The 17,308-nt window shown below is 44.5% G+C and overlaps 1 protein-coding gene across 8 annotated transcripts in view; it reads left to right on the top strand.

Annotated features, from left to right (window-relative positions):
* LOC147109494 (ryanodine receptor 3-like) overlaps nt 1-17,308 on the top strand; it is a 506,629-nt gene that overhangs the window by 253,229 nt on the left and 236,092 nt on the right. For all 8 annotated transcript variants that reach the window (XM_086003490.1, XM_086003491.1, XM_086003492.1 and 5 more), the window contains 3 exons: nt 87-224; nt 12,492-12,765; nt 13,516-13,630. In XM_086003490.1, coding sequence (XP_085859616.1) covers nt 87-224; nt 12,492-12,765; nt 13,516-13,630 — 527 coding nt within the window. The remainder of the gene's footprint in view (nt 1-86; nt 225-12,491; nt 12,766-13,515; nt 13,631-17,308) is intronic.

Below are 17,308 nucleotides of genomic sequence, written 5' to 3' on the forward strand. Positions count from 1 at the left end.
AATTGATGTCTTCTGTTTTTTTTTAATTTAAGCACAAGTGATTGTGATCTGAACTGCAGTGTTCTGACACCACATTCTGCCTTTAGGTATTCCATATGATGAAGGGGAGGAAGAAGAAAAAGATGAATCTCTGATGGGGAAATTACTTTATCTAGTGCATAAAATCAAAGGGAAGCCAAAGAAAGTAGAAGAACAACCAAGCGAAGAGGAAGAAAAAGCACCCAGTAAGTGCCAACATTGTTGACTGAAATAACAACGTGAATACTAACCGGGGCCAATAATCATCAACATTTATTTCTTCAGAAGAGTAGCAGCGGAGTTGATTGCAATGAGATGTTTTAAAAATGAATAGCATGTTAGTGTGCATTTACACTGCGTGAATCACCCCTGAGCTGCTTGTTTTTCATTGGTTAACTCAAAACCCATTCTTGCCTCCTGGTTTTCAAATTGTTCTGAAGCCTGTTGAAGTTCTTGCATCATTATGTTGTGATGCTCGGAGCACACGTGCAAAGAATGATTTCTCACCTTTGCCAGCATAGAAAAATATTTTACTCATTATCCCTAGGAGAGAGAGCCAATTAAATTTCCATTAAATTTCCCTTTTTACTTGACTGAATTCCAGGCATGTTTTCACTCCACTGTAAACTTAAACTATAGAAGACCATGGTTACACTGGTCTGCAGCTCCTGGGGGTTTGACTTCAGCAGCTCCAGTGTGATTCAACCTGAGATGGCTAGCATCAATCTCCGTTTACTCACCAGCGTCAATGTCCCAGCTTGTGATACTAATGTTGGTGTGTAATGTACCCTTCGAGACTGTACATGTACTGCTGACATTGCAGGATGTTGTGTTGATTAACATTGCAGCTGAATCTTAAGCAGTAGTGTTTTTATTTTGCAGGCAGGGCGGAGCGATAAGTTTGTAGGATCAACAGATTCTGAATGGTTAATTGGGCTAAGAAGCAGGGATCTCGCCATCCCAAAGTGGCAAATCACTACTAGGGACCTTCTCCCTTTTAAAGGGAGGGTCGGGTGATCTCTCCCTCCACCCACCCCCACCAGCTCTTAATTCACAACCTCACTTTGAGACAGACGAGTATTTTTTCCTCTGTGAAACAATTAGTTATTCTGCCTTTTTCCTTCCACAAAAAGGAAAAACATAATTTACTTGTCCAGCAATGTTTTTGTCAATTTTGCAAAGATTTAAATTTGATCTGTCAATTGCCTTGTTGGCTGCACTTCAGTTTTTGTTCTGTTGTTTAAACTTTAAAAACTCAAATGACATCTGATCGATGTTTTTGGCTGACTTGGCTTTCCAGCCTCGATTCCCAATCTTCTCGGTCATTTTTGATTGCAAATTATGCCTACACCTGGATTTTAAATTAATTCAGATTGTCATGTAGCATTTCAGATCAATAATACCTACAATTCTCATCTCTGTGCCTTCTACAATCATAATTTATCCATTTATCTGGCTTGCTCAAAAGTTCGCTCTAGGTCTGGCAGAGATTATTATATAAATATTGAGGAAGGTGTCCAACCTCCGCTCATCCCCCAGCAGAGGAAGATCTCGGGCAACAGTTACATAAAAACAATGAAGGACAGGTAAAGACCCTCTGGTCCATCGAGCCTTTCCCACACAATAGCGATACCTTGCGTATCACAATATTCACACTCCACCTCACCTGAAACCATGTGATCTCCTGGGAGAGGCGCGAAACCAGATTAAAAAACCCAGGCCAATTTGGGGGGAGAAAAATCTGGGAGATTCCTCTAGCTGATCGAAACTAGTCTAGGAGACCACTCTGGCCCTGAATTTCCAGCAATTCCCACCTTCTGTAAGAGGTGATCTCTGCCCCAGCCAGAAACAGGTCCAGCTTTCGTTTAAAGGAATTCAGAAAATCAGCATCCATCGCACTAGACGGCAGCCTGTTCAGAGGTTCACTATTCTCTGGGAAAAGAACCACCTCATGACATCTAACCTAGATCTGGCCTTATACAACTTAAATTTGTGACCCCTGGTTCTGCCTAACCTATTTAATTGGAACAAACTGTCAACTGGAACACAATATATTCCCTTCATCATCTTGTAAACCTCAATCAGATTACCTCTAAATCTACGCTTCTCTAAAGTGTAGAGTCCCAACTCTTTTAACCTATCTTGTTAACTGAGATGCTTTAAACTGGGAATTAGTCTAGTCGTCCTCCTCTGCACCCTTTCCAAAGCCTCAATATCACCCACCATGTGAACAGACCAAAAGTGGACACAGTATTCCAAGTGAGACCTGACCAAGGTCTTGTACAAGGACAAAACAATAAGCCTCGCCTTGTACTCAATTGTCCTAACACCCTATTTGCTCTAGCTATCACTTCACAGCCTTGCTCCTGTACCTTTAGAGATGTATGCACTAGAATGCCCAAATCACTTTCTATCACCACCTTCTTTAATGCTTTTCCCTGAAGAGTGTATGAATGTTGAGCATTTGCCCATCCCACATGCATAACACTGCACTTATCCAAGATATACATCATTTGATAGTCATGAGCCCAATCTTCCAACATATTAAGATCCGCCTGAAGCACACGAGCATCATCTACAGTCCTAACACACACACAGATCTTAGTATCATCTGAAAATTTGCAGATCGTACCCCCAACACCCACATCCAGATCATGAATAAAAATAGTAAAAGAGCAACGGTCCCAACACCGATCCCTGCGGAACACCTTGGGTGACCGGTCTCCAAACAGATCCAAATCCATCTATAACTACTTTTTGCCTCCGTCCTGCCAGCCAGTTCTCAATCCAGCTCAATATATTACCACTAATACCAAAGTTTTTGATTTTAGAGAGAAGTTTCTTGTGCGGTATCTTATCAAAAGCTTTTTGGAAGTCTAAGTAGACAATGTCTACTGGACTTCCCTCATCCACCAACTTTATAACTTCTGCAAAAAATACAATTAGATTTGTAAGACATAACCTTTTTATGAAGCCATATTGGGTGTCCCTAATATGTCCCTCTCTATCCAAGCATTCATATATTACATCGCTAATGATTCCCTCAAGCATCTTACCTATGATTGATGTCAAAGTAATGGGCCTATAGTTGCCTGAGTCCATCTTGTCCCCATCTTTAAAAAAGGTGACTACATTAGCCTCCTTCCAGTCTATAGGAACCAGCCCAGAGTGCAATGAACTATTAAAAATATAGACTATGAGCTCGTACAGCACATGTCCCATCTCTCTGAGGACCCTCGGGTGACTATCATCTGGCCCGGCTGCTGTATCTATTTTCAAGTTCTTAATTATTTCTAAAATAATATGTTTGTCTATGTTAATATTAGTATTTTTGTTAGTAACATTATTAAATTCTAATAGTCGAGCATCATCTTCAAATCCAAGCCCAAAAAGAGAGTTGGGCATGAACTTGACCCAACAGTGCTCAATCGATCAATATTCTTTCCCTGCCAGTTTCTTCTGCGTAATCTGGTCAAACTATTTGTGGTAGCGCACACGGCAAGCATAAAACATCTAAAAATTTAAGGCCTGACTCATTCTTCGCCATCAGATGGGCGTCAGTCCCTAGTGTAGTGGCCCAAGGGATTGCTGGGCTTCCATTGGTATAATCCTAAACCTCAGCTGAGGCAGTTGCATCAAATGCCAAGAAAGTATCTGTGTATTGAGCCCCAACCTATAGGATCAGCAGCACCAGCACTCCTCAACAAACCAAAATAAAGGTGGCAGCCTAGAACCCTCCCTTATGAAGGATACTTTTGATTTTTAAGAAAACAAGTGCATTGGTCCAAGCAACTTAGGGCACCAGCCTCATTCCAGAAAGGCTGTTGAGAAGTCATAAATTCTGTTGCCTTTGAATTGGTCATCCAGGGATGCATGCCAGTTGAAGCACTGAATACTCGTGTATTTACCAAGTCATCTAAGATAGACTACCCCACAAAGAGGACCCACAGTATTTATCCCTAATCTCTGAAGAGGAGGAGAATGCCAAGAACTGTGGAGGAGTTGCCTCTCTCAACTTAGTTTTTTTTCTTTTTTTTTGTATGATAAAATCCTAAAATAAAAGTGTTAATAAAGAATGAGGAAGAAGCAAGTAAGGCAAACTTTGAAGAGATGAGAAATAAATTGACCAGAATAAACTGGGCTGAGCTGTTAAGGGTTAAACCTACCAACAGCGGGAAGTATTCAGAGGTTTTTGGTACAATACAAAACCAGCACATACCCCTAAAATGCAAAAATTCTACTTGTGCAATTAGGAAATCATGTTCAACAAACAATGCAAGAGACAGTATCAAGCTGAAAGAAAAGGCTTACACATTGCAAGATAAAGTGGAAATCCAGTAGACTGGGAGGGCTATAAAAACAAGAAAGAAAGTAATAAGAGGTGCAAAAAAATTAATGAAAAAACTTGCAATAGGTATCAAATCTAACTATAAAAGCTTCTATAAATATATTAAGAGAAAGCGAGTAGTAAGGGGAAATATGAACCCATTAAAGCCAGTGCAGTTGATACTAAAATGGATAATAAGGAAGTGGTAGACTTGTAAATGAATACTTTGCATATGTTTTCACAGTAGAGGAAGAGGATAATATACCAGTGGTAAAAGGGTACCTAAAAATAAGTCAAGGAGAGGAACTTCTTGGATGTAATATAGTTTAAACATGAAAATGGAAAAAATAATGTGACTTAAGATAGACAAATCTCCAGGACCTGATGGATTTCACCCTAGGCTATTAAAAGAAACAAGTGCATTAGTAATAATTTTCCCAAGCTCAATAGATTTGGTAATTGTGCCTTTGGATTGGAAAATTTCAAATGTCACTCCATCATTTAAGAAAGGAGAGAGGGAGAAACCAGAAAACTACAGACTTGTCAGTTTAACATCAGTTGCTGGGAAGATACTGGAATCTATCATCAGGGAGGCCCAAATAAAGTTGAGGGGGCCACAAATTTAGCAGTGGGACCAACGCCTGCACAGATTGGGCACAGGCCATCCCACTGTTAAATTGGTATGCTTTGCACCCATTTTCTACCTGAAAAATGGGCATAATGCATCAATTTCTACCCCGTTGTCTATATGAACTTCCAGAAAGCATTTGATATGGTTCCGTACAAGACATTAGTATCAAAAATAAAACGGAATTGGAGGTAACCTTTATGACATGGGTTGGAAAATGGTTGTGAGGTAAGAAACAGAGTATGGGTAAAAAGAATGTACTCTGATTGGTGGGATGTGACAAGTGGTGTTCCCTAGGGACCAATACTGCTTTTCACCATCTATAGCAATGACTTGGATGAAGGAATAGAGAGTTGGAAATCCAAGTTTGCAGATAATACTAACCTAAAAAGCACAGCGAGTTGTGTAGATGGAAATAGGAAGTTACAAAGGGACCTAGGCAGATTTAAGTGTGTGGGGAAAACTATGGCAGATATAGATCATTGTGGGAATGAAAAATAAAAATTGCTTAAGAAAAATAAGAATAAAACACCAGAAATATGACTTTGGTCCTGTTGTACCTAAAATTTTAGGCATAAATATACAGCCTGTTAAGAACTGGCGTAAATTCAGGACAATTTGTGTGAGCTGCGCTTTTGCTGGTTGACCCTATTTGATAGAATGAGGAGGACTCGCCCTGAGAAGTAACCTATTATGCAGTACACCAGCAGAAAATTTGGACTTTATTTGAGTGGGCTCCAATTATTCTAATAAAAGTTCATACACAAATGAACAGAAAGAGTCACGGCAAGTTCTTCCAGTCAGTAATTATCAATGCAGGCCATAGAGGAGGGCTCGGTATGGAGGGTTTCGTCAATGCAGAAATGGACCTTTTAACAGAATGATACAATATTCCTTCAGTGTATACTGCTTATAACAGAGTGGCTGAAATTCATTTGGAATTATGGTATCAACAACCCAATTTGATCCAAAAACAAATTGCAAGGTTTTAACTTAGATTTTTAATATTAATATTGAAACACATCATCCGAAAACACAGCATCAGTTTCCACATGTACACTGACGACACCCAGCTCCACCTTACCACCACTTCTCTCGACCCCTCAACAGTCTATAAATTGTCAGACTGCTTGTCCGGATGTGCAAACATTTTCTCCCTAAATATTGGGAAGACCAAAGCCATTGTTTTCGGTCCCCACCACAAACTCCGTTCCCTAGCCATTGACTCCATCCCTCTCCCTAACATTTGTCTGAGGCTGAACCACACTGTTCGCAGTCTTAGGGGGCGATTTTCCAACTGGAGGCGAGATGGAGGCGGGTTTCAGTTTGGGTGGGTTTGAAACCCGCTTCCACTGATGGGTTTCAAAAATTTGCGCTTTTCCCATGATTGGCCACCTGATTTCAGAGGTGTGGGATGCCCTTGCTCAATTAGTGTTTTGGGACTGAAACTCGCCTCTGTTGACAGCACTTTTCCAGTCTGATTTTATGGCTTCTTGCTCCCTTGGCTCATTCCACAGCATTTCTGCGTTTCCTGCACCATCTCCAACATCTTTTGAGAAACCACTATGTCCAGTTCCAAGGCAAGGGCCTACCCAAGGCTCTTGAAAGAGGTGCTGCAAAAGTTGTTGGAGGGGGTGACAGCTAGCATGGAGGTGCTCTTCCACTCATCTCGGAGGAAGAGGCCTGCCAAAGAAACCAAGGCATAAGAACATAAGAAGTAGAAGCAGGAGTAGGCCATACGGCCCCTCGGGCCTGCTCCGCCATTCAATAGGATCATGGCTGATCCGAACCTAGACTCACATCCACTTCCCTGCCCTCTCCCCGTAACCCCTAATTACCTTATCTGCTAGGAAACTGTCTATCACGGTGGCATAGTGGTTAGCACTGTTGCCTCACAGCGCCAGGGACCCGGGTTCGAATCTGGCCTCAGGTGACTGTGTGGAGTTTGCACATTCTCCCCGTGTTTGCGTGGGTTTCCTCCGGGTGCTCCGGTTTCCTCCCACAGTCCAAAAATGTGCGGGTTAGGTTGATTGGCTATGATAATTTGACCCTTAGTGTTAGGGGGATTAAATACGTGAGGTTACGGGGATAGAGTGGGATATGTGTTGGTGTAGGGGTTACGGGGATCGGGTGGGATATGTATCGGTGCAGGCTCGATGGGCCGAATGGCCTCTATTTGCACTGTGGGGTTTCTGTGATTTCTGTGATCTCCGTTTTAAATCTATTTAATGTTGCAACTCTCTGGGGTAGCAAATTCCATAGATTTACTACCCTCTGAGTAAAGAAGTTTCTCTTCATCTCAGTTTTGAAAGGACAGCCCCTTATTCTAAGATTATGCCCCCTAGTTCTAGTCTCACCCATCAGTGGAAACATCCTCACCGCATCCACCCAATCAATCCCCCTCAATCTTACATGTTTCGATAAGATCGCCTCTCATTCTTCTGAACTCCAATGAGTAGAGGCCCAACCTACTCAACCTTTCCTCATAGGTCAACCCCCTCATCTCCGGAATCAACCGAGTGAACCTTCTCTGAACCGCCTCGAGAGCAAGTATATCTTTTCTTAAATATGGAAACCAAAACTGCACGCAGTATTCCAGGTGTGGCCTCACCAATACCCTGTATAACTGCAGCAAGACTTCCCTGTTTTTATACTCCATCCCCCTTGCAATAAAAGCCAAGATTCCATTGGCCTTCCTGATCACCTGCTGCACCTGCATACGAACTTTTTGTGTTTCATGCATCAGGACCCCCAGATCCCTTTGTACTGTAGCACTTTGCAGGTTCTCTCCATTTAGATAATAACTTGCTCTTTGATTTTTTCTGCCAAAGTGCATAACCTCACACTTTCCAACATTATATTCCATCTGCCAAATCTCTGCCCACTCACTTAGCCTGTCTATGTCCTTTTGCAGGTTTTTTATATCCTCACTGCTTTCCCTCCCATCTTTGTATCGTCGGCAAACTTGGATATGTTGCATTCGGTCCCTTCCTCCAAATCATTAATATAGATTGTAAACAGCTGGGGTCCCAGCACTGACCCATGCGGAACACCACTAGTTACTGATTGCCAGCCCGAGAACGAACCATTTATCCCCACTCTCTGTTTTCTGTTAGGTAGCCAATCTTCCACCCATGCCAGTATATTACCCCCAATCCCGTGATTTTTTATCTTGATCAGTAATCTTTTGTGTGGCCCCTTGTCAAATGCCTTTTGGAAGTCCAAATACACTACATCCACTGGTTCCCCTTTATCCACCCTGTATGTTACGTCCCCAAAGAATTCCAGCAAATTTGTCAAACATGACTTCCCCTTCATAAAACCATGCTGACTCTGTCCTATTAAATTATGTTTATCCAAATGCTCTGTTACTGTTTCCTTAATAATGGACTCCAACATTTTACCAACCACAGATGTTAGGCTAACTGGTCTATAGTTTCCAGCTTTTTGTCTACTTCCCTTCTTAAATAAGGGTGTTACATTAGCAGTTTTCCAATCTGCTGGGACCTTTCCTGAGTCCAGGGAGTTTTGGAAAATAATCACCAATGCATCCACAATCTCTACCGCAACTTCTCTCAAGACCCTAGGATGTAGGCCATCAGGTCCGGGGGATTTATCCGCCTTAAGTCCCATAATTTTACCGAGTACCACCTCCTTAGTGATTTTAATTGTGTTTAGCTCCTCCCCCCCCCCCCCCCATTGCCCCCTGTTTGTCCAGTATTGGGATATTTTTAGTGTCCTCTACTGTAAAGACTGATACAAAATATTTGTTCAGCGTCTTTGCCATCTCCATGTTCCCCACCACTAGTTTCCCGGTCTCATCCTCTAAGGGACCAACGTTCACTTTAGCCACCCTTTTTCTTTTTATATAGCTGTAGAAACTCTTGCTATCTGTTTTTATATTTTTTGCTAGTTTACTTTAATAATCTATCTTCCCTTTCTTAATTAATCTTTTAGTTATTGTTTGCTGGCTTTTAAATGCTTCCCAATCTTCTATCCTCCCACTAGATTTGGCTACTTTATATGCCCTTGTTTTCAGTCGGATACTATCCTTTATTACTTTACTAAGCCACGGATGGCTGTCTTTTCTTTTACTCCCCTTTTTCCTCAGTGGAATATATTTTCTTGAAAGATGTGAAATATCTCCTTGAATGCAGACCACTGCTCTTGTACCGTCTTACACTTTAATCTGTTTTCCCAGTCCACTTTAGTCAATTCTATTCTCATACCTTCATAGTCTCCTTTATTTAAGCTCAGTACGCTGGTTTGAGATCCAACTCTCACCCTCAAACTGAATTTGGAATTCAACCATATTATGGTCACTCATTCCAAGGGGATCCTTTACTAGGACATTTTTTTATTAATCCTGTCTCATTACACAGGACCAGATCTAAGATTGCCTGCCCCCTGGTTGGTTCAGTTACATACTGCTCAAGGAACCCATCCCTAATATGAACTCTTCCTCAAGGCTGCCATGCCCAATTTGATTAGTCCAGTCAATATGAAAGTTAAAATCCCCCATGATTATAGCTGTTCCCTTATTACAAGCCCCAACTATTTCTTGATTTATACTCCGACCAACAGAGTTGCAACTGTTAGGAGGCCTATAGACTACGCCCACTAGTGACTTTTTCCCCCTTATTATTCCTTATCTCCACCCAAACTGTTTCACTATCCTGATCCTTTGACCCAATATCATTTCTGACTATTGCAGTGATTCCATCCTTCATTAACATAGCAACCCCACCTCCCTTTCCTTCCTGTCTGTCCTTCCTAATTGTCAAATACCCTTGTATGTTTAGTTCCCAGTCATGATCATCTTGCAGCCATGTTTCCGTAATGGCCACCAGATCATAACCATGTGTAGTTATTTGCACCGTCAACTCGTCTATTTTGTTACAAATGCTGCGTGCATTCAGATAAAGAACTTTCAAATATGTTGTCTGACAATTTATTCCTGTTTTTACCCCTTTTACTACTTTACCTTTATTATCATCATACATTCTGTCCCTTCCTGACACGCTCTGGTTTTTAATTCCCCCACTGCTACCTTGCTCTATTGCCTTCTCCGCTGTCATTTTTATTTTTCGCTTTCTTAAAACCTCCCCCCCACTAATTAGTTTAAAGGCTGTGCAGGTACAGCTGGCAAGGGATATAACCACCAGATCTGTGACCTCTTTGAATCTGATTTTCCCGCCACCAAACCCGCCTCCTCCGACATCAGAAAATCGCCCCTAAGTGTCATATTTGACCCTGAAATGAGCTTCCGACCATATATCCGCAGCATAACTAAGACCGCCTATTTCCACATCCGTAACATTGCCCGTCTCCGCCCTTACCTCAGCTCATCCGCTGCTGAAACCCTCATCCATGCCTTTGTTACCTCTAGACGTCTTGACTATTCCAACGCACTCCTGGCTGGCCTCCCACGTTCTACCCTACATAAGCTTGAGGTCATCCAAAACTTGGCTGCCCGTGTCCTAACTCACACCAAGTCCCGTTCACCCATCACCCCTGTGCTCGCTGACCTACATTGGCTCCCGATTAAGCAGCGCCTCGATTTCAAAATTCTCATCCTTGTTTTCAAATCCCTCCATGGCCTTGCCCCTTCCTATCTCTGTAATCTTCTTCGGCCCCACAACCGCCCCCCCCCCCCACCCCGAAATATCTGCGCTCCTCTAATTCTTCCCTGTTGAGCATCCCTGATTATAATCGCTCAACCATTGGTGGCTGTGCCTTTTGTTGTCTAGGCCCCAAGCTCTGGAATTCCCTTCCTAAACCTCTCTACCTCTCTTTCCTCCTTTAAGACGCTCCTTAAAACCTACCTCTTTGACCAAGCTTTTGGTCACCTTCCCTAATTTCTCCTTATGTGGCTTGGTGTCAAAACATTTTTGTCTTATAATACTCCTGTGAAGCACCTTAGGACGTTTTACTACGTTAAAGTCACTATATAAATACAAGTTGTAGTTAAAATTACGTTCTGGGATTCAGCTGAAGAAGCAATTTTATTTAAGCAATGCCAGTCGTGTCTTTGTTGCTTATTTCCTAATAGCAAATGATCCCTTTACGATTGATTGCCACTGAAAAACTGTATTGTGGGCCTAAGCTTTTGGGCAGCAGGTACAGGCTGCTGGAAAAGCAGAACTGGTGGGATTCCAGCAGGATACATCTTCCACCAGTCCTGCCTGTTTCAACAAATGGGAGTGGGCTCAAGAAATTCCAACATCTCCCTGTTGGAATTTCAAATCACAGAAAGGGACAGAGACCAGGCAGAAGTGGGTCTCACTTTCCCCCACCCAGACTGCATGATCTGTCAAACTATAATAGAGCTGAGAAAATAATGTTTAAAGTAAAATATAGAACTTTACTTTAAAAGTGGATCTAAAAGTCATCCGATGAAGACCATACTACAGGAAACTTTGGTTTATCCGGAGGTTGTATGTCCGGAAACCTTAATCTAACGGCAGAAATCAGCAGCCATTTTGGTTAGGTTTTTTTCTTCTAGCATTTTTTTTTTTTTTTTTTTTACAGTCAGGCTCCGTGATAGACTTTAAATAGCTACAGAGACTGGTAGTTATAACTCAAACAGTTGGCTTTTAATAGCTTAGAACTGGACAGAACAGAACACACATGTTAGCCTTCTGACCAGCTTCTCAGAAGTGAACTAGGAGGCGGAGCCAGGGGCGAAGTAACAGATCAGGACAATCAATGGCACAGCAGAGTACATCAGCATTCCTGGCCAACCAAGAAAACAGCAGGGTTACAATAGATTACAATAGGAAACTATACACAGGTAGAATAAGGTATATACTTAAAAGACTTATTTCACCACACTCTGGAAAGCGACTCTGTAGCTTAGCGACAGCTTCAGAGATGCTTCCAAGGTACGGGCCGAGTGTTTACAAGCTGTTGCTAAGCAACCGTGTTTGTTGTCAGATACGGAGATGAAAACCTCCGTATCCTTCAACGTTAGCGCTGGTCTATCCGGAAGTTTTGATAGATCGGCAGCAGCTTGGTCCCGTCGGTGCCGGATATCGCGAAGTTTCCTGTATATGAACAAAGAGTTTACTGCTTTAATGGATTTAAAGTTAACTCTGTATCACAGCCATTTTACCTATGTTTAACTTATACTCTGCTGCCCACATCCTATTCCATTCCCAGTCTCACTCACTTATCACACTACCACCCTTCCAACTCGGGCCTACTGTACAACCCCTCCTCCGACTCTCACTTCCCCATCAGTAACAGAGCTTTCAACCATCAACTTAGGAATTCTCTTCCTAATTCCCTCCATTTAGCTATATCTCTCCTCATCTTCAAAAGCCTGCTCAAAACCTATCTCTTCCTTCAACCACACCATTGGCCACCTCTTGTAACTCTCCTATCTCGTACTTGTTGCTAGTTTTCCCCCTCTTTTTTTGTGAAGTGCTTTCAGAAATTTTGCTGCATGGAAGGAACCATCAAAGTGCAAATGATTTTTGGTGTTACAATATTATTCTGAATTTCTCTCTCTTTCAGCCAACCTGACACAACTTATCTCACAGACTATGGTACACTGGTCTCAAGAGTCATACATTCAGGATGCAGAACTGATTAAAACCATGTTCAGCCTTTTGCGCCAACAGTATGATGCGATTGGTGAGCTGCTGCGAGCTATGCGGAAAGCATACACCATCAGTGCTGTCTCCGTACAGGAAACCGTCAGTCTGCTGGCTTCCCTTGGACAGATTCGATCCCTCCTAAGTGTGAGAATGGGGAAGGAAGAAGAAATGCTTATGATTCGTGGATTAGGGTATGGACAAGTTTTAGTTGTTTTTTGGCTCATAACGTTTTGAAAATGGCTGTGCTATTTTACTACTGCACAAATAACAGCCGCTGTTTTGTAAGATTACAGTTTATTATAAACCTGTTCCCAAATTAATGTCGCTTCAGGGTTCTGATTTCCCTGTTAGAAGGAAATGTAGAGTTAAAAAGCACCGAGCTGTAAAAATAAGCATGGCAGTCGGGACAAGTGCATGTGTCCGATCACAGAGGATTGAGAGAACTCTTCCCGATGGCACAGCGAGGTTATCTAGTCAGTACTTGAGCCATACAGAACCCAAGTTTGATACCTGGTCTATTGTGAGTTCGCTGCTGTCAACTGGGATGGTGCTACAATTGGCCTTAGTTTCCTTGAGTTAGGGAGGGAGGCTCTCACTCCTGATCACGATCCAGTATGCCATGCTGGAAGTGCATGAGTGTGAACTTTGCACAAGGACAGGATCTGGCTTGCCTGTAATACTATTTTGTCAAATAGCCTGCTAACATTCACTGTCAAGGCTCACACATCAATGATGATCACTTGGGTGAGATGCCAGAGAAGGCTCAGTGCTGGTGGAAGCAGACGCAGCAAGGGGCCAGCATTTTCAGGGAGAGGCAGAAAAGTGTGAAAATTGTTGACAAAAAAAAAATCAGAGTACGCATCAAAAACTCCTACTTCAGGTAAATCATAGTTCAAATATGTTCTGTGCTAATTTCAGTCTGATTATTCCATATCCTTCAGGGATATCATGAACAACAAAGTATTCTATCAACATCCAAACTTGATGAGAGTGCTAGGTATGCATGAGACTGTCATGGACGTCATGGTGAACGTGCTTGGAGGAAATAAATCACAGGTAATTTTCGCAGAGCAGTTAAAAGTCTTTACAGAATTGAAATGCCCCGGAAAGAAATTTGATACAGACCCTCAATATTTATCCACATTTTGCTTATTGATGTCTTACTGACACAATATGAATAGTGCAAATCTATCTAATAACCGCTTAATTTATTTCATTACACCTGTTAGAAAAGTAACTGATGATTGCAATTGGAAGTTAGTTTGGTTTTTAAAAATTACTGACCATTTTCTGACTTCTAGTTTGCAAAATGAACTAAAATATTATGAGAGTGCACCGTGTTTTCTGCCAACGTAGTTGGTGAGAAATGATTTACCAGTAGACCAAGTGATTTGTTATTTCTCAGATCTGCTCAGAAGCTGGCATTTTCACGGTCTCTGGGACATTTTAAACAAAACTGCAGTTTTCTGATGGCAAATCACACTGCATGCGGTAATGTAACAGTATTTGTTACCGAATGTTATACTGCACCAAATTACTTTCTCTAGTTATCGGTAACTGCACGTAAAAACCTATATTTAACTTTTTGAACTCATTGTCATGCCTTTTTGTGTTCCTCATTCCATTCCCAGATTTCTTTTTTTTACTTTTATTTTGCAAATGTCTACGTTCAATCAATTAGTTATTAAATACATTTAACAAGTCAAGAATGTTGTGTCTTGACGCTTCAACCTTTTACATTGCTAAAACCACAAATATATATTACTAGCTGAAGTGCCCGGCGGTGCCGAGGGTCTTTTGAGGGCATGATGTTGTTGGAAGAGAGAGAGAGAGCGACTGGGGGGAAGAGAGAGAGCGACTGGGGGGAAGAGAGAGAGCGACTGGGGGGAAGAGAGAGAGCGACTGGGGGGAAGAGAGAGAGCGACTGGGGGGAAGAGAGAGAGCGACTGGGGGGAAGAGAGAGAGCGACTGGGGGGAAGAGAGAGAGCGACTGGGGGGAAGAGAGAGAGCGACTGGGGGAAGAGAGAGAGCGACTGGGGGGAAGAGAGAGAGCGACTGGGGGGAAGAGAGAGAGCGACTGGGGGGAAGAGAGAGAGCGACTGGGGGGAAGAGAGAGAGCGACTGGGGGAAGAGAGAGAGCGACTGGGGGGGAAGAGAGAGCGCGACTGGGGGGAAGAGAGAGCGACTGGGGGGAAGAGAGAGAGCGACTGGGGGAAGAGAGAGAGCGACTGGGGGAAGAGAGCGACTGGGGGAAGAGAGAGCGCGACTTGGGGGAAGAGAGAGCGCGACTGGGGGGAAGAGAGAGCGCGACTGGGGGAAGAGAGAGCGCGACTGGGGGAAGAGAGAGCGCGACTGGGGGGAAGAGAGAGAGCGACTGGGGGGAAGAGAGAGAGCGACTGGGGGAAGAGAGAGAGCGACTGGGGGGAAGAGAGAGCGACGGGGGGAAGAGAGAGAGAAAGGGGGGAAAAGGGAGGCGGGGAGGAAAGGGGAGAGAGGAGGAAAGGTGGAGGAAACGGGGAGGGGGGGAGGAAAGGGGAGGGGGGAAGAAAGGAGGAGGTGGGAAGAAGGGGGAGGAGGGGGGAAGAAGGGGAGGGGAGGTGGGGGGGAGGGAAGGGGGGGAGGGAGGGAGGTGGGGGGGAGGAGGGGAGGGGAGGTGGGGGGGGGGAGGGGGGGAGGGGAGGTGGGGGGGGAGGGGAGGAGGTGAGGTGGGGGGGAGGAGGGGGGAGGGGAGGTGGGGGGAGGGAGGGGGAGGGGGGGAGAGGGGGGGAGGGAGAAGGGGGAGGGAGGGAAGAAGGGGGGAAGAAGGGGGAGGGAGGGTGAGAAGAAGGGGGGAGAGGGGAGAAGGGGGAGAAGGGGGAGGGAAGAAGGGAGGGGAGGGGGGAAGGAGGGGAGAGGGGGAGGGAGGGGGGAAGAAGGGGGGGGAGAAGGGGGAAGGAGGGGGGGAAGAAGGAGGGGGAGGGAGGGGGGAGAGGGGGAAAGAAGGGGGGGGAAGGGGAGCGCCCTGCCTGCCGCCTCCCTGAGCCCATCACCCGAGCCCCGATCTCCCGAGCCACGATCTCCCGAGCACCGCCCCCCGCCCTCCCGAGCCCTGCCCCCGCCCCCCCCCGGTCTCCCGAGCCCCGCCCCCGATCTCCCGAGCCCCGCTCCCGATCTCCCGAGCCCCGCCCCCCCGATCTCCCGAGCCCCGATCTCCCGAGCCCCGCATCCCCCCCCCCGATCTCCCGAGCCCCGCATCCCCCCGATCTCCCGAGGCTCGCCCCCCCCCACCCCGATCTCCCAGGGCCTGATCTCCCGAGCCCCACCCCACCCTCCCCCCCCGAGCCCTGATCTGCCGAATCCCGAGCCCCGCACCCCGCCCGAGCCGGCTTCAAGAGCAGAGAGAGAGAGACGCCGCCGCGCAACCTACCGCGTGAGGCCCAGCCGGACTCAAGTCGCACGCGCTGACTCCTGCCCCACCCGCCTTTACTAAGATGGCGGCGGGTGGCGACGCTCGGCTCAGGGCCGCCCCCTCCAATCTTCACAAAGATGGCGGCGATCGCGAGCTGCTTGTTGAGCGCGACGGGAGGTGCCTAGCTCGGGCGTGGCTGAGCAACAGAGGCCCAGGCTTACAGGCCTGGAAAAAAGGTGAAAGGTAGGAAAATTCTAGATGTTAGAGAAAAGATTTACAAATTCATTAACTTTTTTTAAAAACAATTTGTGTTTTAAAAGCAACTTTTTTTTTGCTGGAAATATAGATTTGAAAAGAAACACGCAGAAAGTGGGAAAAAGAAATTAACAGTTAGGAATCAAGATGGCGGCCACTCACCTCAGTTCAGAATGATAAGGCCCGCCCACACACTCACCGATTGGTCAACCGTCAGGTCACTGAACTGTAGGATTGGTCAATCATCATGTCACTCAACTGTAGGATGGCCCGCCCGCGCACACAATGAACCCGCCCCCACTCGATGCAAATGAGCGGATAATGAGAGGAATTTTGAACGTTTTTTGGATACCGTCGGCACAATTTTTGTCCGAGCAAAAAGTAAATACACCTACAAGAGTCCCTTAATGATGAGCTTTCTTTTGATATAACATATGTGTAGGTACGCTCTATAACTTTTGATTGTATATCCGGACAGAGAGACAGACAGACAGACATATCCTTTTTTATATATATATAGATAGATATAGGAATAAAACAGAGTAAGCCCATTGTTAAACAGTAGAAGTATCATTGTTTATTTCCTGGTAAGCAAGAAACGTGAAGGAATATTACGGCCCATTCTACTCATGTTGACCCACAAAGTAGCCACAATATGCTGAGGAATACCTTCAATTCTATCTATAAGGAAGATGCCTGAAAAAAATGTTTTCACCAAGGATTATTACCTGACCTAATAGCTGAAGATGATTAAATATGCTTAAACAGGTATGCCATGCTGATCTGAGCATTTACATCTTCACAGTGCCATTGCCATTTTTATAACAGTTTAGCTTAATCCTTGTAGTGTGTAGAGGTTGAATGAAAAATGTTAAATCATTGTCATTCATGCGTCCCTCACACCACTGTAGAAATTTGACCGAACTTGATTGGTTCTGGCAAGTAACTTGATGTCATAGGGACTGCCCCATCCCCAGTTGATCCGCTTCTCTTGCCCTCTATATAAATGTCCAGGACCTGCATGTTCACCAAGTTATTTTGCCAATTTTGAGAAGGTTCCCTGGGCAGTACATTTGTTTGACTTCTGGTAC

The sequence above is a fragment of the Somniosus microcephalus genome, chromosome 12, assembly GCF_052327205.1.
Source record: "Somniosus microcephalus isolate GS21.2 chromosome 12, FLI_Smic_1.0, whole genome shotgun sequence".
NCBI lineage: Eukaryota > Metazoa > Chordata > Chondrichthyes > Squaliformes > Somniosidae > Somniosus > Somniosus microcephalus.